The sequence below is a fragment of the Ochlerotatus camptorhynchus genome, unplaced genomic scaffold (genome assembly GCF_037179485.1).
Source record: "Ochlerotatus camptorhynchus isolate MF236.1 unplaced genomic scaffold, CSIRO-AGI_Acam_v1.1 ptg000071l, whole genome shotgun sequence".
Lineage (NCBI taxonomy): Eukaryota > Metazoa > Arthropoda > Insecta > Diptera > Culicidae > Ochlerotatus > Ochlerotatus camptorhynchus.
The window spans coordinates 1,325,517-1,347,620 of NW_027040561.1; the positions used below are offsets into that span (position 1 = coordinate 1,325,517).

At 40.2% G+C, this 22,104-nt stretch overlaps 1 protein-coding gene across 2 annotated transcripts in view; it reads left to right on the forward strand.

Annotated features, from left to right (window-relative positions):
• Positions 1–22,104, forward strand: part of Epac (Exchange protein directly activated by cAMP) — a 541,224-nt gene that overhangs the window by 103,838 nt on the left and 415,282 nt on the right. For both annotated transcript variants that reach the window (XM_065217278.1, XM_065217279.1), the window contains exon 2: positions 4,024–5,200. In XM_065217278.1, the coding sequence (XP_065073350.1) occupies positions 5,154–5,200 (47 nt within the window). In that variant the 5' untranslated portion in view covers positions 4,024–5,153. The remainder of the gene's footprint in view (positions 1–4,023; positions 5,201–22,104) is intronic.

Genomic DNA, 22,104 nt, shown 5'->3' on the forward strand with positions numbered 1-22,104 from the left:
TTCGTAAATTTTTAAGTTTTGAAAACTTCAGAAAAGTTCATGGAACTTCACCTAAAAATTCTGGACATGCAGAATGTTTCCAAAACTCTCGGAATATCTTATAATTCCTGGGATCTCCATGAAACTTCCTGCAATTTTCTTTACATTAATGGAACTGTTCTGCACACCTCTGTCGTCCTTGAAGTACTTGGAGCTTCCCTGAATATAATGAAACTTCCTAAAAATCTCTTAAGTTTTAAGTTCTGAAGCTACCATGGAAATCCCGGAATTCCTTCAATATCTGCTCACAATTTTCTGATGTTCATGTTTCTTTCCAAAATTTGAATGAAACTTTCGGAATTTCATAAATAAGTGTCCCTGAACTTATGAAATTTCTTTGAAATTTATTGAACCACGCTCATAGGTTCTTTGACTTACTTTAATGATCACGGAGTAATCCCTAAAATTCTCTGAATTATCCTGAAGTTCTTGGTATTGTCCTGAAATAAAAGGAACTGTCCTAAAAATGCTTTGAAATTTCCTAAATTTTCAATGATTTTTTTTTAGTTCTCTAGAGATATCTTGACTCATTTGAAATTCTCAGAACTTTTTTAGGGTTCTTGAAATATTTCTGAAGTTAATGGAATTGTTCTGAATTTATCGGAACTTACGCTTACATTTCATACCTCCCCGATATCAACAAAGCAAAAAACGTGCTTGACTTTATCAATTCATCAAATTATGCCAAATTTGGTCCACTAAATCAAATTATGACTGCTTACAATAAACATATGACTTTATAATGACAAAAATCAGATTAAAGCAGTACTTTAATTCTATTCTTAATTTCAACACATGACTTGAAACTTGTACGAAAAGGTCTACATCTGATAGACGACAATATAAAAATAAATTAATAAAGAAATAAATACATAGTCCGAGGAGCAGGTATTGGAATTTCCCTGAAGTTATTGGAACTGTCCATAAGCACTAAGTAATTCCCCAAAGATCTCTAGTTCTAGATTCTCTAAAGAAATCCAAATCCATAATTTTCTTTAAAATTTCTCTACAACTTTGAAGTTCTCTTAACTGAAGTTCTATGAATATTCTAAAGTTTTCAGAATTTCATAAAAGTTTCTACAGTTTTCCTAAAGCAAATTGAACCGTCTTGAATTTCCCCTGGAGTTTAACGAATATTCCTGAATTTTTCGGAACTTCCCTTATGTTCTCACAGTTCATTAAAATTACAAGCATTTCCTTTTTAATTCCTCAATGATCCAACAATTTTTGTTGAGTTAATGGGACTGCCCTGAAGATCTCTAATATTTCTTGAACTTCTCGCTAACTTACTGATGATGATCTGGAATTGGCCTAAAGAACCTAAACCTCCCTGAGTTTGTGGGACTTTCATGAACTTCCGGGAATTTCTATGGAGTTTATTATTTTTTTTCAAGTTCACTAGACTTCCCTGCAGAGCTGCGTGCTGTCAACAATGTCAACAATGACGTAAGATATTGGTCTAGAACTAAATTTCACTTCCGGCCCTGTTATTCGTAATAAGCATGATATCAGTCGGTTCAGCTTCGACATTACTATCCATTCGAATATCACTAGGGAAAAGTTGAAAATCTTACTTTTATTTCAATAGTTCATCTTTCTTTATAACCGGTGCATTGTTTTAATATTTCTGATGAGTTTTCTAAATATTGGTACTCGATTAGCTGGCACATGTAAGACATGTATTTTGCGGCAGAACTTCGAATATTAGTGGTCCCTTTACGATGTCAATGTCATTTGCCTACTGACATTGAGGCGAATGATATTGATATTCTAACTGTCTCAACCGATACTGACATCAGGTGGCTAGTGAAATTCAAACGCACCGCTTTCCTGAAGTTTTAAGGACAAAACCTTAATTTTCGGAACTTCTTGGATATTCTCCTGAAATAATGCAGCTGCCCTAAAGTTCTAAAAATCTACATGTAGCTCTCGGAAATTCCATGAAGTTGACGCTATTTTCCTGACATTCGTGGAATTGTTTTAAAATTTTCAGAACTTCCCCAAAGAACTTTAAAATCTACATGTAGTTCTCGGAGCTACCCGTGGGTGGCTTTCGATTTGTGAGGAAAGGGCTTTGGAACGGTTTGTTAACAAATGCTGATGGGCCCTTTTACATTGTTGCTCCAGAAATGTTGCGAACAATGAGAAACGGAATTTCGAGTTATGGTCGTACCTAAATGTGAATGGGATATGTGGTCGAAGTAGTCTAGATACCCTCTGGGGAGAAGCAGGGTTACCTGTATTTGAAATGTGATCTGATTTCAACGTTAAGTATTAGGAATACTTAGCAACAATTGTTCTTTTCTTCATATTGGGAAGGTTTTGTTTATGAAGATTTAAATTTACACATGGTTTTGGAAATTATCTTTGCTTCGACTTAGGTCCAGGTTCGTTCGTACAGTTTCAGATGGTCGCAGTAGACCGCGTTTGAAAGCTGACGTGTTTTTCTTTTGCTGCGTAATTGAACATTTCGTCAGAGAATTAAACACTTTTTGGCTTTACATTTGTTAATTTGTGTGCTGAAATTTAGTTTCAAGTGTTCATAAAGTTATCATTTAGTGATATATCGTGTTTTTCCTGTGTTTTCCTTGAGTAACTAGGTTGACCTTTAATCTCACCTCCAAAATATACGGCGCAGCTTCAGTTCCATTGTTCGGTGTCGGTTTTCATTGCCTCCCGGGAGCCCGGTTCTCCGAGTTCGGATGCTACACTTTCGGCGTGCAGTTCTATTGAGAGATCGGTCCGGTTAGTGAATTAGTCCGGGAGCGTGTTGATAATGTGTCTGTCGCGAGTTTTGGTGGTGATTTGGTGACCGAAATTGCCGTGAATCAGCATTTTTAAAACATTTGTTTTTGAAGTTGTAGTATTTTCTTCCTCATTTAAGAGCACAGGTTAGAGACGCGTTGGGAACCCGCGATCTCTGCTATATGCAGTCGATTTATGTGTTTCTGGAAATGTCTAGTATAAGAATGTAATTCCTTTGTCTTTTGTCTATCTTTATTAATTTTTGTTTGCCTTGTGTCGCGTCTCGATGAGCCTCATCGTCGCCCACAGGCAGTCGAACTCCAGACGAAACTAGAACTGCACTATCGTTCATATTGGCGACATTGCCCTGATGGGACAATAAAATCCCACCCCCAAGCTCCTTCCCTGATCCCATCTTTCGACAATGTACCCATCCATCTTTGGGTAAGTCGCTAGTATTCGGCCCAACTTCCACTAGACATAGAATTAATTTAATTTTGTTACAAACAGTGAACAATGAATTATCGGCTCCGTAAAGATAACGCGATTGAGCCTTCAAAATAAACGAACTAGATATAAAAGACACAGGTTGAATCTAGAAAAAGATGGAAAGATTAATGTAGTAACTATTACAAGTTTGGGAACTTCAACCTTTCCTGGCTAAAAGCTGGGTGAATATTCCCAAGTAACATTGAAAGTTTTATCAATGTTTTATAATATTCGTAAATTCTGACGAATACTACAAAACTATAGATTAAGAAGCGTTGGTGTAGAAACCGAGATCTAAAACAGTTTCTGGCCTAGTTGTTAGCAATTTATGACGAAGGTATCGTTTTTTAAAATGATTTTTTTAAATGCTTTTATTTTTTGAAAAATTTTAAATCTGAGGATGAGCACGTTTCCAGATCCTCGTTAAATCTTGAAGAGGCCTGCTCCCCTAAGCCCAGCAGCCGTCACATACGTCGATTGGTGATTCCTATATTCACTCGCAATATTAATTCTCAAAATTTGGCCACAAAACTGGTCAAACTTTGCCCAATCAAAATTCAGTCATCTACAGCTATAAATTAATTATTCTTCCTTCTATGGATGAAACCACACGTACCAACATGGTCATCTAGTCCGGGACCATAATGAAGATACATACACCTTCTCAGTTTCACTGAAATATACACCTAACTTACCCATTCAAAAAACACTAATTTAAACTTTGCCTTCTCTTTTCTCATCTTTCACCAGGACCGACCGGTGCACCATCAGGACATCGTGTAGAGAGATTTATTGAAAAGTAATACTCCTTCTTGGCTGACACCGCACCGACGTTGCTGGAGCCGACCAGCACCATAAATTTCCAACGGTTGGCCGGCACTGACACCACCGGTAGCAAAAATCCCAGCTCACCTTGAATGGTCAGGTGCACAGATTTGGACACGCTTAGATGGCATCGCAGTAACCATCCAAGCAACCACATACCATTTTAATCTTTGCTGAATAGACGACGACGGACTTACATTTCCATGACGGTGTTTTTAACGGAGCAGGCTTTGAAAGCGGCCAGAAGGCGCTAGACGCTGGAATGGAAAACCGAATGTGAAACATACGACGGGATGCTATTCCGGCGAAGTGGGATTCATTAAAACCTAGTGTCAAAAGTTTTCGGGGCAAGACTGCCGCGTCCGGAAATTCGAAATGCGGTCCCGTTACAGCGAAACGGGCCGTTTTTGTTGCTGCTCCGGTGCCCATTGCTGGACGAATGATGGGATTTTGTCAGCGAGTGTTTAGCTAGTGCTGGAAATGAATTTAAATCGACTGGCGAAAAATAGACTCGTGAATTAACTTTGGGAAATTGATTTGCTGTTTTTTTTCGAGCGAGAAGTCGAGTAAAGCAGTTAGAGGAAAAATAAATAAAATCCAAATTGAATTCCCCCTCCGTTGCGTCATCCACGCCAGCGAGCAGACAACGACGTTCGAAGAGAATATATAGCAAAGTACTGATACCTGTGAAGGATTTCGCCGCAAATATTTATCAACCCAATTGAATACTTCGATGAATTCTGGGTAAAATAACGACTCTGTGAAAGAACAATGGAAAATTATTAATGAGTGGAAAAATTTCATCCCTGAGTTCATGATTTACAGACCCATAGTATCCATAGGGAATAATTACCCCAACGGAGCCGTAGTGTTAAGTGGTGGTGAGTGTTTTGATAAATTTGAGTGTTCCGCGAAGTGAAACCAGGTCGTTTCAGATCATTCGATCATCCCCAGTAGAGAGGGAGAGAGCAGTGCAAGAGGGTGTGTGTGTGGGTGGTAATAAGTGCGAGTGTTTGTGTGCGTATTTGTGACTTAGGAGGAAAGTCGGCATCATAATGACGAACAAAATGGCTATGGAATGGATTACAGCCATCGACAAAAGGTAAGCTTTTCACTGAATGCCCTTCGGAGGAGGTTTTGTTGTTATGGGTTTTTGATTAAATTGTTTTGGCGGTTGTTTGTGATAAACAAATTTCGAGGAAAATCGAATTATATTTCAACTGGTGTCTCAAACTGTTCGTTGGGTAATAATGTTATGAGAGAGGTGATAAATTAATTGGTTGTTGATTTTTGCTTGTTCCGAGGAAAACAATTTTCAAATAATTCGTTAATGAATTTCTCCGAAGCAAGCTTAAATAGGCAACCAACTAATTTATAAAATACAATAAAAGACTGGGGGTCTGGGGATTTTTTTTACCACCGTTCTGGTTTGTGTTGAAGGGATATTTTGCCCACATTTTTTTTTATGATGTCTTTAAGAACAAACGCTTTTTGTGTCATACGGAGTGGCACATGTTCCATGTGCCCATACATTGTTTTCCCGATTTTTTCAGCTCCTTTCTTAAAAGGTTTTAATCTCCTGTTGATTTTAAATGCCCTTGATAATAATGGCTAAATAAAACTACTGAAAAGGGGACTTCTTAGAATCGCAATGTAAACATATTTTAGAAAATTATCGAAATCAATGGAAAATTCAACAATCTATTTTGCCCTTCCTATTTCCAGTCAAGGCCGTAGGCTCCTTGTCGTGCTAATGAAATCCGATATCGCGACTCCTGCCTTGAATTTTCACCCGTTCAACCATCCATTAACAGCATTTTGCTTCCCTGGTTGACAGCCGTCAATTGTGACCCCGCACACATAGTAAAACTTTCCATTAGGATCGCTTGAATAAATCAACCTGTTGCGTTCCTCAGACTGAGTTAGAGAAGGAGACGCGTCCGTCAGTTTGAAATTCGAGAGCGAAATCGTGTTCGTATTCGTTCTTCGAGGAACTTTTGTTTGTCACTTTCCTCGCCCGGAAAAAAGAAACATGAAACAAACATCAGCTGCAAAGTCGGCAACAACTTTGCCATCTCGTCGGACACCCATCCTTCGTTCGCTATCGGGATGATGGCGGGGTGGGGGATGTGAATGTATGATTCTTGATTTCTTGACCCCCACCGTCACTATGTTCGCAGGAACTTGCTACCAGCTGCTACCCAAAACCGTCTCGCTGGTAGGAATATCTGCAACCATCGTGTTAATAGTATTTTTGTATGGTTTCTTATTGATTCTCTGCTCGTTGTTGTGGGTGGGGGGAAAACACACGTTTGTGCTTGTTTGGGGGGATCCAATATTGAATCATATCAAGCACATCTGTGAATCGCGTGTGTGTGACTTGGGAAAACGTGTTGAATCATCAGTTTTCTCACTATTGTGAGACAAATGGCAACGATATTAAAGTTCTTTAATTTTGTTGAATAAACCGTAACCGTCATTTCTAAAATGAACTAAAAGCTAAAAGTATCATCTAACACGCAAACGTTAAACAACCATAAATCTTGGCTGCTACTGTTGACACCCTTTCTGGCCAATGTATGCCCTCGAGGGTGTGTTTGTAAATATATATAGATGTTAATGTGCATAGCTTCATGCAACATATTGCCATGGGATAGGATGACTTCGAAACATGTAATCCTTTGCAGCAGTTTCTGCCTCCGGTATCGTCTAAACTTACACACATGACTTTATACATCTTCCCTGCCTGTGATGACAGACAGGTGCTTCGCTTGACTTGGTTTGGCGTCATGTGTGAGCTGTTAATGAAGCTCGTACGGGCACTTGATTAAGACGAGCCAAATTTGACGTGAAATTTGCACGAGGATTCAGTTGTGACAAGCTGACTGATTACGATATAATTACGTCGTTACACGACATGGAATGAGCTGCAATTGACTTCATTGGGTAATGATGATGAATTCAAAAATCAAAATTCATGAGCATGATGGACCGCCCCGTGGTTGCTACTCTTTTTTATTGAAATGATCAGCTGCGGCAACTGGGAGTAGAGCTTATCCCTTATGTGCAAATGGTGGTTGTCTCATGTATTTTGTGCAATACTGACGCTGGCCATGTCCAAATGTCTAAATGCAGATCAACTGTGGAGAGGGAAGAAAATTGCTGCCATGACATTCGCGTTGTTTGAAGTCGCAGGATGGGCTGATAATGGGAACCATTTTTTTTACTTTATTTTAGAGATCTTTAGCCGTAGGCTAGTTCATCTCAGGGGAAACAATAGGAATTAGCTTGGTTAACGATTGGATCGTGTTTAGGAAAACAAATCAACTCAGTAATGCATAGGGGTCTAGCATAGAACCAGCGATCTTCTACGCAGCAAACAAAAACGGTCACCGTTATGTCCCTGAACCCCATACGTCACATCAAACCTCTGTGACCGACAATGACATTTAGCTGTTCAAATTAACTCAACTCAAACGAAGCAAACTAAACGATACCAAATCGTCACTCTCAGTGGGATTATGTTATGCTTGGCTTCATAGGATCCTGGACAGCAGAGATGAATTGGAATGGGACTGGGAGATGTTGTTTTTCACACTTCCTTTCCAACCCGGACCAGCCAGGACCAAAAGCCCTAAATTATAATTAATAATTCCGCTTAAGTGCCAACACAACCAAGGTCGTGTTGCGAAAATGCGTGTCAAAGGTGCCAGGCTAGCTCATTCAGAGCAGGTCTAACGGTCGCGCAAAAAGGCATCCAAATACTGTTTCAAGTTTATAAATCAATAACCTAAAAATTCGGAATCAAAAATTTTATCAATATTGTATATTTACGGGAAGGCAAAATGGATAAATATTGCAATCTGTTTCTCACTCACAGGGAAATCTGGGAGAAAAATTCTAAAAACTATCGCATACATATGAAAAAATTTGGTTTGTATTCATATAGTGTGTTAATCTTAAAACTAAGAGCTCTAACCATTCTCGTTTTCGATGCGATAACAACTCGCGTTACTTGCTCCTGGTGATGTCGCTGTGCAGTTCAGCGAACGCTCACTAGATGGACGACCGGACTAGAATGTCGGCCACGTGCCGAGATCGCACCACCGACAAACCAACATGAAACTTAAGCTAAACTCTTGATCGAGAATCTATAACGGTCGATTCAAATGTGTAGCGATCCCATCTGTCAAAACAATAGAAATGTTTTATCTAGATAAAAATAATTTTCCCCGAAATAGATTAGACACGGACCAACTCATTAATTTTGTACGCGTGTTCGTGGCTAGGATAAATATTACCGTGAACACGGCGGCAGATGTCAGTTTTGTGCTTTGAGCAGAATTTTATTTGTAATTTGTATGATCATTCATGTCGGTTTGTCGGTGATCGCACCACGGTCTCAACGATCCGCAGAATTCACTGCCGCTCACCTGGACAAAGGCCCTTAGCGTTGTCGTTTGTCGTGTTGTGTTGGCTGCCGGCGCACTCGGATGATGCTGCTAACGTCGATGGATTTCGGTCCCCACTAAAACACCTTCTCTCGAAGGATGGACGTGCTATTTTATATGCACTTAATTCAACTCGAGACTCGAGACTTTAATTTAGAAACTCCTACGCCGTCTATGTAAGTCAAAACGGTGATACTTTCTCACTTTGCTTCTTGCTAATACGATAGCCAAACTGCAATTCTTCTCACCATGGCTAGGTGTTTTTTTTTTATCACCTTGGATTTCACACGCGGAGTAATCTGATTGGCTGTTTTTGTTTATTAATTTCTTCTTTATCAGCTTGCATGAGATGAATTAATATTCACCTGATGCAAGAAGCATCGAATGTATCAGTTGGGGAAACAAACGCTTCACGTGATAATTTGTTGCGGTCCGTGCTAGAATGGTGGAGATACTGGAGTGCTACGAGAAATCGTAACGCCCATATCAATCTAGCCTCATTATGAAGCGTCTCCGCTATGCTGTTAGTCTGAGAGCTGGCGGAGGCGTTACAAAGTAATCGTGTTCTTCGTTCTTTTCTGCTTACAAAAACCAAAAATTTAGGAATGATCGTCTGCTCAATTAGCAACACCGGTCACTAGTAGCCCACCGAGCTCTTTACATCACAACAAACTACAACAAATGGCTGTCATTAGGGTTAGGGCCCAGCTAAATTAAGCTATTAATCTTATATTGGTACTACCGTTCGAATCAGGTGACGACGACGAAGTTGCTGATCATGGCTCTTGCAATTAGTGTCATACTATGTGGGCAACAAGCCTGGAACAAATCATAATTGGTAACACATCGTCACCAGCCTAAATATGTACGATATAACTGATCGTATTTCGTAATACTCTCCACGTAAAACAAATTTCTCATACATTCATTGTAAGGTTGGATTTATTACATCCTCTGCATATATGTCATACAGCAAATGTAATGCTAGTTCTTGCAATGAACTGCACTGCATCTGATTGCATATTCGACGTAACCATCAACCTCATCATACATGGAAAAACGCGTTTTTTGTTGTTTTCAGCCGAAAAAAATATCCTTTAACAATTACAATCAAATAATCTGTCCTTTTGATGAAGATAAACGGTCAACAGTGGGCTGAGGGGATTTTATGATTTATAACATGTTCATTTCATCTGAAAAATGCATACGCCAGCGAATGCGAAAAAATAGGCGTTTTCTGAAGGTTTATTCACATGGCTTGGCTTAAGAACCAGGCTACTATGTTCGAAGTAGTATCAACATTACTGGCAACGTTCAAATCATCTGATTTTCTCTGCCGCCCGATACTGTTCAGTGGTTGTGTAAAGTAAATAAATTTGGAAGAGGTTAGGTTAGGTTTTCTTTATTAGGGAAGCTGTCAGCCTGGGGCTGGGTTGAACTAAAGCTAAATAAAACAAATGTCGAGTGCTGTCTCGGGTTGGCTGTCGCTCTTGTTGAATGTGAAGGGATGTCAAAGCTCGTAGCGGTGCAGAGTGGGACGAAATAATAAAAAAAAAGTGGAGCATGTGCGACGAAACTGTTAAATGTAGCATTTTGATTTATTCTAGAATGTTTCTTCACTTTGTGAGTACTTTATTTGAGTGGTAAATTTTTTTGCATTTAAAAAAAAAAATTAACTTTTTATGTTTTGTTAAAATTGATGAAAAAAGGGTGTCCAACATCAAATTGCATCGCGCTTAACTTCACTCATTAGATTCTGTACATCATCTGGCTGCAGCTTCTTCTGTACGAAAACCCTATTTTTCTTCATGTCTTCCTCAGATTTGACCTCCTTGGGATGCTGCCGTAGTGCCTGCTTCATAATAGCCCATATTTTTGGATAGTTTCGGTGCGTTGAGGGTGTTCATGTCCTTGGGTACGAAAGTGACCCCGTTGGCTTTGTACCACTTCAGGACAAGATTTGAATAGTACAAAGAAGCTAGATCCGGCCAGAAGATCGTGAGGCTCTCGTGTTGCTTCAACATAGGAAGCAGATACTTCTGTAGACAGTCCCGGTAGTCACGAACGGCGCACTCCGTTTGCCACATGAGCAAATCGCTTGACAAGTCATGTATTTCTTGGCAAACTTTGAAATTTTCTGCTTCCTTACTTCCTCCGGAACATCAAACTTGTGCTGGGCGGTGAAGAACAGTAGCTGCGGAAGCTACCGGAAGTCCGCCTTGACGTAAGTCTCATCATCCATGATGAGACAATGAGGCTTCGTCAGCATCTGGGTGTACAGTTTCCAGGCCCGTGACTTTTCCACCGGTTTTTCCGTTTGTCACGATTTGGAGCCTTCTGCACTTTGTAGTCCCTCCCGATCCTCCATCCCTGACCGAAGCATTGGGATTCCACTTAAACGCTTTCACGACACGCTTGTGATCCTGATCACTAATAGAACATCCATTCTGACCGCATTTCTCCTTCCGTTCGATGCTCAGAGTTTCTTAGTAACGTTTAATCACACGACTCACTTTTGACTGCACGATTCCGAGTTGTTTTCCGATGTCCCGATGAGAGAGTTGAGGATTTTCCAAGTGCTTGCGCAAAATCAATTCGCGACGTTGCTTTTCGGGTAATGCCACTTTTTCCATCCTTCGAAAAACTGACAGCGATAAAAATACAGTGTAAACAATACATTCTTAACTACTTCTACCCACATTTTCTAGAGAAAATACCCAGTGGGTAGTTTTCTTCAGCGTTTTTTCCGTGATGCAATTTGATGTAGGACACCCTTTATCTATGAAAACATTGTAGATAAAGTCATTTTAAGAAACTTTGTCCAAGACGACAATTTTCCATCTCTCAAGTGGACGAAGTTACGGGTGAAAATGGAGTACAAACAGTAGTACCAACCGGTGGAAACTAACGATTTAAAATTGGCTCGCTACTTGACTAGCCTCCCAACTAACAATTTTCGCAAAGTAAACGCTTTACTCATTTCAATTATACAGCCTCAAGCTGTATTCAAATGTTATACGATATGAGGAAACCTTTACTCAACCTCTATACAAGCAAATCTGGCGAACTTAGTCAGCTACTTATGGCTGTTGGGACGGTTGGGACAAACTCTTATTGCATATCCATTAACGCTTATATACAGCTGTTATCCTGCTGTTTAGTTGTGTGTGGACTTGAAAGGCGCTTATTCAACCTTTTTCCGGTTATCCAATAATCACTACACAACTTTGTCTTGAAGCCGGGTTAAATATTGTCTAAGATATGTTTTAATGAAGGAATTTATTGAGTTTATATTTTGCTGCAGGCTTGCAATTGCTCATTACAGCTAAAATGCTATTTTTCGGTATTATGAAACAATAGGATACTATAATGACAAATTATATTTGTAAGACCTTCTGAAAGCAAATAGAATTTTAGCTGTAATGAACAATTGCAAGCCTGTTTTGCTGTAAATCAAATTAATCCAAATTAGTTACAAGCAACACCACCAAATTATTTACCCTGCACCGGAAATCTGGAATCGAACTCGAGACGACCGCATTGGCAATCCTTGACACTAACAACTGTGCTACGCCAACACTTTGAATTGATGCAAAAAAAAAAAAATCAACATGCCCTTCTACAACAAAATCGCTGAGTAGAGGCTTTATAATAGTGCACATGACTCACTTTTCTCGACTAGTTACTTCACCTTTGTAAAGGAGCAGAGTACAAGCTGTAAAACTGCACACGTCTAAAAACAAACCTAGCTAACTGTAAAAATGCGTCAAAAGTAGCGCTAACACAGTTGATTAGCTGAGTACAGGTTGTTTAGTTGTTGAAAAAGCACTTTTGGTGGTTATGTTATTCAGCAAGAGTGGTTGGTTTTATAGAAGCCATTAAATGAGTAATATATTCACTTGATTAGCTTTGTTTTGCAGCTACAAGTTGAAAGTTGATTAGGATGTGTATAAAAGTGACAATAGAATTTATTGGCTGTTGTTATTCAGTGAGATTGGTAAATCGAATAATGGTTGTGAAAAAGTTGAGTAAACGCTCTACAAAACAATTTTGCAAGCTGTATCTGCAGCTTTTTTCAGCTACTTTACAGAACAACGCTGCAAAAGCTGGCTTACAAAGCAGAAAATGTTAGTTGGGCTATTGGTCCCAAGCAAATCGATTACCGTACCCCATTCTAGTCGAAATTCTAGTACTACACTATGTTTGTTTCGATTCGCTATGAAAGTTTGACAGATAAAATGAGAGGTTAGTGGATTTTCCTATGTTTCGAAGGGTGCATCGATTAGCTTGGGACCGAAGATAGTACCAGAGCAGAGCCAAAAAGTTGAGCACGTTTCTTCGGGACCTACTAGTCTTAGAGCTACCTCCATGGTAGTACCATAGAGGTAACTCTAAGACTACTGGGTCCCGAAGAAAATCATTATTATTTTTGGCTCACTCAGTACCAGAACAACGGTCCCAAGCAGTCCCAAGCTATTTCACTCACCCCTGCATGTTCTGCATGAATCCACACACCCCTGATGTTACCTGTCAAACTTTGGATGCCTAATGAATTTTCTAATAAAGTACCTCAAAGTTTTGCTACGTTTTGCAGTTTTCATGACCATTTTTCAAGTGGGGGCCTGCTATGCCTTGAATCCACGGGTGCTTGGACATCGGGGAGCTCAAGGTGGCCAGGACGCTTGTGGAATCCGAGAGTATGCAGATCGGGTTTCAGTTAGAATGGTTGCGGCATAGAAAATTGTAGCAGCCTCGGCCAAAATTTGGATAATTAAAATGTCCGGAAGAGGTGTGCTGAATTTGTTGCTGGCCTATGCTAGTTCCGACTCGGAACGTGAAAATGATCCAGATTTTCCGGCCGCAATTCTATTCGACATGCAACTACAGCCAGCCGCAGATGCCACATCAAATCTGAGACCGAAGGCACCAGCATAGCGAACAGAGTTACAAAGGGATTTTCGAACATTTAAATTTATTTCCAAAGTATCAAATTTAACTGAACATTCACGAAACGGAACACACCTAAAGAAACACTTAAAAAAAGTGTTGAAAAATTTGCGTGTGAATTTCGGGACCTGTGTAAAGTTTCGGAGATATTCCGAGTGCATTGTTAAATTCGGGAGAACTTCATAGATTTAGAAATCTTATACAAGGTTGTCAAACCTCGTTAATGTTAACTTTGTTCAATTTTAAGAAACTTCATTACAGTTCTATTAGCTTCAGGGTTAATTTGTTAAACTTTAAAGGCCTTAAAATAGACATGAAATATCCGTAGAACTTTAGGTTTACCTCTCAAAAGATGAGAATTTTTTTTCTAGAAATGCAGGGAGCTCAATATGAATTTTGAGAACTTTGTAATAGTCAACCAACAAGGACATTTGTTGAAGTTCAACTAAAATTATGTAATGATAGTGTAGCTTTGGAGTTATTTTTCCATCCCTCAGGAATTTACTGGAGGCAAACTCCTCCTTCGCCGCCTGCTGAGCTGAGCTGATGTAATGCTAAAATCCCTAGCAGCAAAATTGTCACTGAACAATTGTGGTTACTTATGTGCAACTTATTTTAGTCGCAATCAAGTTGCAGCAACTTATTTCGATTGAACTTTGGTGCTTAAGGAGGTGAACTTGATGGCATTTATAGTAGCCCGTTACTAGCACTGCTAATGCTTACTTCTGGTATGGGAGCGTTCTCGAGCGAAATTTTAACCACTTTATTTTTGCAAATCCTTGGGCTGATTTAATAAACGAATGCCACCCATCGTTCCGATGCTAACAAATGGATTTGTAAACGAATTTAAAAGATAATAACTAATTATGTCTTTAATAAATATACCTTTATACCTATTTTAATACCTTGTGCATGTTTTTGCATGCAGTTTTATTTTCAACTTAATTCATTACGCAGCTTGAGAGAATTGAGGCTGAGAAATCATGAACTGGCTTAACAAATCGCGTGTGAAAAGGCTTGTATCAAGCCACAGTGATCTGTGGCATCTGGACCACACAAGTGTGAGCAAAAGCTACGATTATTACATCAATCAAAAATGCACGATTGAAGTCAAACCAAATAAGGCTTGTACTCAAAAAAAAAGCACCATTTTTATCCGTGTGTAACTTTTTTATCCGTGGGTAAAAATTGATGAAAATCTGGGAATAACTAGTTTGGAGTGAGTTGTTTACATGTGCGAAATTTCATAACAATCGGTTCAGTGGTTATTGAGATGTCATCGAAACAAGAAAAAAATCACCGGAGAATTTTGCGCGCCGTCATGGAAAATCTGACTGCGACCATGAGATAGATCGGAAAACAACTGGGAATCACCCATACAATTGTGTCTCGGGTGGTAAAATCGTTTAAGGAGTCCCAGACGACTGAGCGGCGGGCTGGAAGTGGAAGAAAATCGAAGACAGCTGACCCTGTGAAGGCCCGGAAGGTGTTAGATTATTTCATGTGTAATCCGAACCTTTCGATTCGCCACGCGGCTCTGAAGGCAAAGTGTTCTGCCTGGTTCGTTCAGCAAACCATGAAACGAGCTTAGCTTCGTGTATTCAAGGTCCGGAAGGCAACAAAACACGGCGGCCAAATCCCGCGCAAGGAAGCTGTATCGATAGTGGTTAACGAAACGATGTGTGTGGTTATGGATGACGAAACCTACATCAAGGCAGACGCAAAGCAGATACCGGGGCTGGAGTTCTACGTTGCCAAATCACGGTTTGATGTTCCGGAAGACATAAGGAAGAAGAAAGTGGACAAAATCGCCAAAAAATACTTGCTCTGGCAGGCCATATGCCAATGCGGTAAACTGAGTAAACCGTACATCACAATGGGTACCAAAAACAACGAAATTTACCGCACCGAGTGCCTCCAGAAGCGTCTGTTGCCCTTCCTGCGGTCCCACGGAGGCAAGACATTATTTTGGCCGGACCTGGCATCATGCCATTACGCGCGATCGACGTTGGATTGGTACAGAGACAATAACGTTGTTTTTGTACCAAAAACCGCCAACCCCCCAAATTCACCAGAGATTCGTCCGGTGGAAAGATTTTGGGCCATAATGAAGGCCAAATTTCGAAATTCATCCAAGGTGTTTAAGAACGAGCTAGAGTTGAAGAAAGAATGGATGAAAGTGACCAAAAAGGTCGGCTCCACCATTGCACAAAATGTAATGAGGGGTCTTGAGGGTAAGGTGCGTGCTTTCAGCGATGGAAAGGAAATTGAATAAAGTAATTATGCCGAAACATAATCCATATGTATTAGTTCATTCCCTGAAAGTTTCAAAAAAATCCGACTTAAAATAAATTTTTGGCGAACACTTTTGTCTGGTGTATTTTTTTTTTCGAGTACAGGCCTTAACAGTAGGGAATGCGTCTCTTTTTTTTTGTCAAACAATTCACCCGATTCTTTATTTAAAGTTTCATTTTCATTGGTGAACTCAGAGCTTTTTGTGGCTACCATATTTATATTTAAATTGTCTCTATTATTTTGAAACCAGTTGCATCTATATTGGTATCATCCGCAGACCATAGGAGGTAAAATACGACCGTGCATGGAAAGGAATTGGGTATACCGTAAAAAAAATTCGACGTGGAACCTGTATCGACAAGAAAAGATGCGTTCAAACCGATCAATCGCACACACAGCTCTCCATCTGAACGTTGAAAAATTGAAAATTTATAATTCGAAGTTTGAAATTGATTGCATAAGTAATGCAAAATTCCACTCACTCACCGAAATACGTACGCACCGTAAACTTCCTAATCCCGTCTAGAGCATGTGTCTCCTCGCAGCAATGCTTAGAGATAATTTATGGTCGGAACGAACAGTGAATAAATAAATTCACCCTTGAAAGAACACCCGAACGAACATACCTTCGTAACTCATAGCTTTGTATCTGAGAGGCGCTTCGTCTAGTTTCCATATGATCTCCTTAGGGGAGGCTTGCACTGGAACCTGATATATATGTTTCCACTTCCCGGCTTCTCGGAACTGTGTGTAGGTATCTCTAGATATTTTCAGACCGCAGAAGGGAAAATGCCAACTCGGTGAAGTGTGTGGTCTAAAATTCCGATGAAATCCTACCCGCCGTCGTCTCACAGCATCCTCGTATGGGATCGTTCCACACGCTGGCAGTCGTCAGAAGTGGCACTCATGCGTGAGATACGATTATGCCTTCCGCCGAGCTTCATTGTTGATGGGATCCGTTTTCCTCTGGCAGTCGAGAGCCGAATTCGAAGGAATTTCTCCCCCAGAAATATACCGCTTCGCTGAGCGGCTCATGGCTCGAAGGCACAGATTCCGACCGAGCGCGTGGCAAACTAGCACCGACGACGTTTCCAATAATATCGAATCTAAGCTTCGTCGAAATCGAATTGAGTATGATAATCATATTAATTCCTACCGTGTATCCTTTTGTTGGGTGAAGCTCAATTCCTCGTATGTGGGTAGGATGTTCCGTGAGAGCGGTGTAATTTATCGTGAAATGTCTCAAAGGTGAGTAATCTATTCGGCAGGATGCTGGTTCCATGAATATTAGTCGATGAGGTACTGAGCAATGACAAAGTTTATGAGGTGGAAACCGTTTTACGGTGGAGACGAGGGCTTTCACCGTAATTTATGCGTGAAGGGATTTTTGCTTTGTTAAATTTTGGCTAGGAGGTTTCAATGCATAGTCTTCGTAGAAAATGAAAGATAAAGAAAGCCATTCTCATATAAAACAGTCTCTAAGCTTAAGACCTTATATGAGACGCTATAATATTCGAGAGATTAACTCACAAAATCACTTGCCGAAAAAGTAGCCACCTCGAACTAAAACGTAGTATTTGTCTAGCTCCATATTCTTATACAAAAAGTAACCACTCCATAGTGGTGTTGAGTACTTGGCACCATATGCGTAGCCAGAGGGGTGCAGGGGCGGGGGGTTTGCAACTGCAGTGAACTAAAGATTCGTTTTGTGCTCGATTTTTCTCACTGTACATTGTGGCATACTCATGCAGTCATGAAAATTTGGTATTGCCAAATTAGTTGTAAAATTACACCATTAGACTATCGACTCGGAAAAGTAAATTCAAACTGATAGCTTTATCAGATAAACGATCTGTAGCAGAACAATGAAGCTCCTGTGCGCTTGATCCTACCATCAGGAGAATTTCATTAGCTTCCACCAAAATACAAAATAGAATTGCTATAAAAAAAAACAACAATACAATTCAACTGCTCAGATTCTTCAGAGTCAGCCACCGATGTGGATCGTCGTAATTTGAGTCCGAAAATATAGGATGCGGAACGGCTAATGATTTCAATCAATGGAATCGGCTTTGACAGAGTTTCCTAGTAGTAGGCTTCTCTGTCTAGATTATGTGATAAAATGCGCAGTTCCATTTTTCCGCATGGGTTCCTATTTTTAGCAAGCGCAACAAGATTCCCAAACCTGGAGTAAATTACTCCCAGCAAAAACATAGAACAAATACCAAGGATAAATTTTCCCAGTAATTCCCCACGGAAACGCCACCACCTTGTTGGGAGTGGGAGATAAAAATAGCAACAACAATATGAGCCATGGCTTTTATTAGTGTAAGCTCCCACCACCACCATCACCACCACTACCGTCCCTGCCGCCGGTCGTTGGGAGCTCCTGAAATATATGCTGATTGGACGTGATTGAGAGATTAGATACAATTTAATATATTTGTATTGTATCACATTTTTCTTCGCTCTGACTTGCCGTCGTTGGCTTACCATGAGCGTGTCTTGCGAGACGAAACGATCAACGGGTGAGTAATAGGAACCAGGACAGGGATGGTGGAAAGTTCCCGTCTGAGTACGGGGGAAAATTGGATCGGATGGAAGTGAGTCGCATGCTTATTTTTTTCGGTTTTATCAACTGGGTGATACAGAGACGGACCGAGTTACGAGTACCCATTTTTTGCTATTCCGGTATGAAGAAACCAGTGCAATTGCCTTAACCTTAAATAATCTCAAAATATTGCTTGTAATGGTTACAGATTAGTAAAACTAGAAGATTCAGTGCATTTTGTAATCGATTGTTACACGACGCCACTGCAAGAAATGAAAACAAAGTATCGGAAGTTCATCTCGAATAATTATATTTATGCAGTGAAAATGTTAACCACAATTTTATTCCAAAGCATCACAATCATTTCACTAAACTTGTTCATCAAAAATGGGTTTGATCGCGCACGGTAGGACCCGATTTTCTACGATGTGTTATAAAGATTATGATGATTTGGGCCGTCCTGCCATGGCGGAGGCAGACAATACTGTGTGTGTGTGTTTATTTATTGTATATAGGACATGGTATCAATAACATTCCAATCTGGAAAAATGACAGTAACATACATAATTGAAAGATGACATCTATTGGTAAGAGTATTAACTATTCCATAGTTCAGGGTAAAGGCGGTAAATGTCGCTTGCACGAACAGGGTTTATTATGCTTCTTCCTTCACTTTCATGAATTAACGAACGTAAGAAAACAATGGAAGTAGTAGTAAAATTACGTTTATTTTCCATTGATTATGGTTTTACATTGATCGTAAATTGATTAGCCTGAAGGGCTCTTCATCTTTGTTTAATTTGTTATTTTAAAATACATGTTCACGTTTTCAACTAGTTTACAGGATACCACTTGGGGTGCGTTATGCTTGAAAAAAAAAAAAAACAACTACAAGGGACAGCCCATGGGGTTGTACGCAATGGTGACGTAGGACTACGTGGTCTTATATAAAAAATGTTATTTGTTAACTGCAGCAGGAGCTTGTCATGGCTATTCTGCGCGGCGTGTGAGGTGAAGTGACAGTGAAGTGATGGTGAAGTGACAATTGTCACCTCGGGTGAGGTGACTCTCCATTTGATTTGCACGGAGAGTCACCTCACCCGAGGTGACAATTGTCACTTCACAAGTGAGAGCGTATCACCTCACCTCACACGCCGCGCAGAATAGGCCTGTGTGTTTTGTGTAGGAATAGGATTTTGAACGGGGTTCTCTCTGTTTATACTTTTTAGTATGACTATGATTGCCCTGAAAAGAACATTTTGATATGAATTTTAGTTGGGACATTGCACTCCTTTGGGAAATCTTGGTGGCCCTGAAAAGGGCTTAAAACCTTTGGAAGATGATGATGACGTGTTGGCAGCTGGATCAGCAAATCGGCAATCCCATATTCTTCGGTTCAATGATTGGGCTGGACAGGGGTTGAACTGGTGTCTGCGAAAGGTTGAAAGGCCGCAGAATATCAGTGTCCACCAAGCTAAAGCTCCTCCCCTTTTAAGTTTTTCTCGTTAAACTTCTTCTCTCAACAAGTTGGTAAATCTTAGCCTTTAGCGGAAAGACGCTTAACACTTTTTTCGGTGAATGTATGATCCTGTTTCACGTCATGGTTCTTCTCTATGTCTGCTCAGATAAATTAGTACTTTTATTTATTTTCTCTACTGCGTTAAATCAAACGAGTAGAAATAAGAAGGGATGTGGGTTACGCGCTCGAATAATTGAAAATTCGATAGATATTTAATCGAGCAAATGGAAAAATCTTTACGATTATTCGTTAATCGAATAATTGGGCTTTTAGGCATCCCTAGAAAATAGCGTAATTTCATTTTTTTTTGTTGGTCTTTCGAAAATGTCTGACAGCAGGATTGCAACCATCAAGTGTGCTAGTTTTCATTGCTATGACGACGACTGAATTAAAGAGGTTAAGAAGCAGAGGCTTCACAAACCTATTTTGCACTATTTCTGCTACGCTCTTCTATCATCCAGAACAACAAACGTATCAATGAATGTGTTTGCCGTCGAGTTATTAACGAAACAGAAAGTCGATGAAGAGAAACGATCAAAATCACTTGCACCCCTGCTTCCAAGTTTGGTTACAAGATTACAACTCTAGAGAGCTTTTTTGTGGTCGTTGGGGGCGTGTGGTTTTGAATATGGCGATGAGTGTGCAAAATGTTACGCAATTGCATCCTCCCTATTCGCAGACGCCCGAATATCGGAGGCAAATGCCACTTCGACTTGTTTCGTCTACTAACGACTCTTTGATGACAGTGTTTGGGAAGCAGCAAAGCTAAATCGACATGTTTCGTCTAGAAACGGTTATGTGATGACTGTGTTGGGGAAGCAGCAATAGATTCTTGATGCGTCGAAATATTTCTGATCGATTGGTGATAAAATTATTGAAATTGGTCCAGGGGCAGCTGAGTAATTAACGTTCAAAATCTTTCATAATTTCGTTACACGTTCCATTTTCGGTTTTCACAAAGTATACTCCAATATAGAAATCACAGACGTAGTCCTACGTCAAAAAATAATTTGATATACCTAAATACTAATAACCTAACCTAATTAGCAAGATCGCGTATGATCTGGTGAATTGATCTCAGACAGGCGTCTCTAAACCTTTCCAGGCTGAGCGTACTCCGCTCGTCTAGTGTCTGAAGACCAGCCAGACGGTGGATCGCAGAATTTCGAGTCCACAGGGGTCTGTTGAGGATCATCCTAAGGTTCTTGTTCTGGATCCTTTGAAGTTTAAGGTGATGACACTAAGCACAGCTCTCCCAGATTTGCGTTCCATACTCAATGGCGAGGAGGATGATTTGCTTGTGGACGGAAAGCTTGTTTTTAAGGGAAAACGTGGACTTTGGTAGAGCGACCTAATCAAAATGATGCTCTTGGCGGATGTTTTGTCCACATGGGAACGGAACAGCAACTTGCTAATGTAAAACCAAGGTAGACGACTTCACTCGATGGTAGTATTATCAAGGTGGACTTTCAAGTCACCTGGCGGGAGAAGCCGAGGTGAATTGTAATGCGAAAATAGTATTTATGGTATGTATTTTGACTGCATTGATACAAATCGTCCAGCTTTTGAAATAGACGGACAGAACATCCAGGCCTGATTGGAGTTTTCTCGTCAGAGCACGGATCACTCGATCCTTATAGAAGATGGCAGTGTCATCTGCAAACATTGACAAAATACCACCACCCGGAAAGGGAGGAACATCTGACGTGAAGATGTTGAAGAGGATAGGACCAAGGAGGCTACCCTGGGGAACCCCAGCATCAACGTTGAACTATCAGAAGGTGAATTGTTCAAGAAGACCTGAAGTGATCTGGTCGACAAGTAATTTTTCAAAATCTTAACAAGAAAGATCGGGACGTTGTATCGATTCAGCTTGTACAGTAGGCCATCATGTCAGACATTGTCAAATGCCTTCTCAACGTCCAACAATGCCATGGCAGATGTCTTCGAAACGGACTTGTTCCGCTTCATGATGTTAGTAACCCGTGCGAGTTGGTGGATGGTAGAGTGGCCTTTCCTAAATCCGAATTGTTCTTTGAGAAAGATGTTATTATCATTTGAAAACACCAGCAGACGGCTGAGTATCAGTTTTTCGAATAGCTTCGAGATGGATGACAAGAGGCTGATGGGGCGATAGCTTTTGGCACTGGTAGGGTCTTTGCCAGGTTTGTGAATTGGAATAACTTTGGCTAACTTCCAGCATGCAGGGAAGTAGCCAAGCACCAAACACTTATTGAAGACCG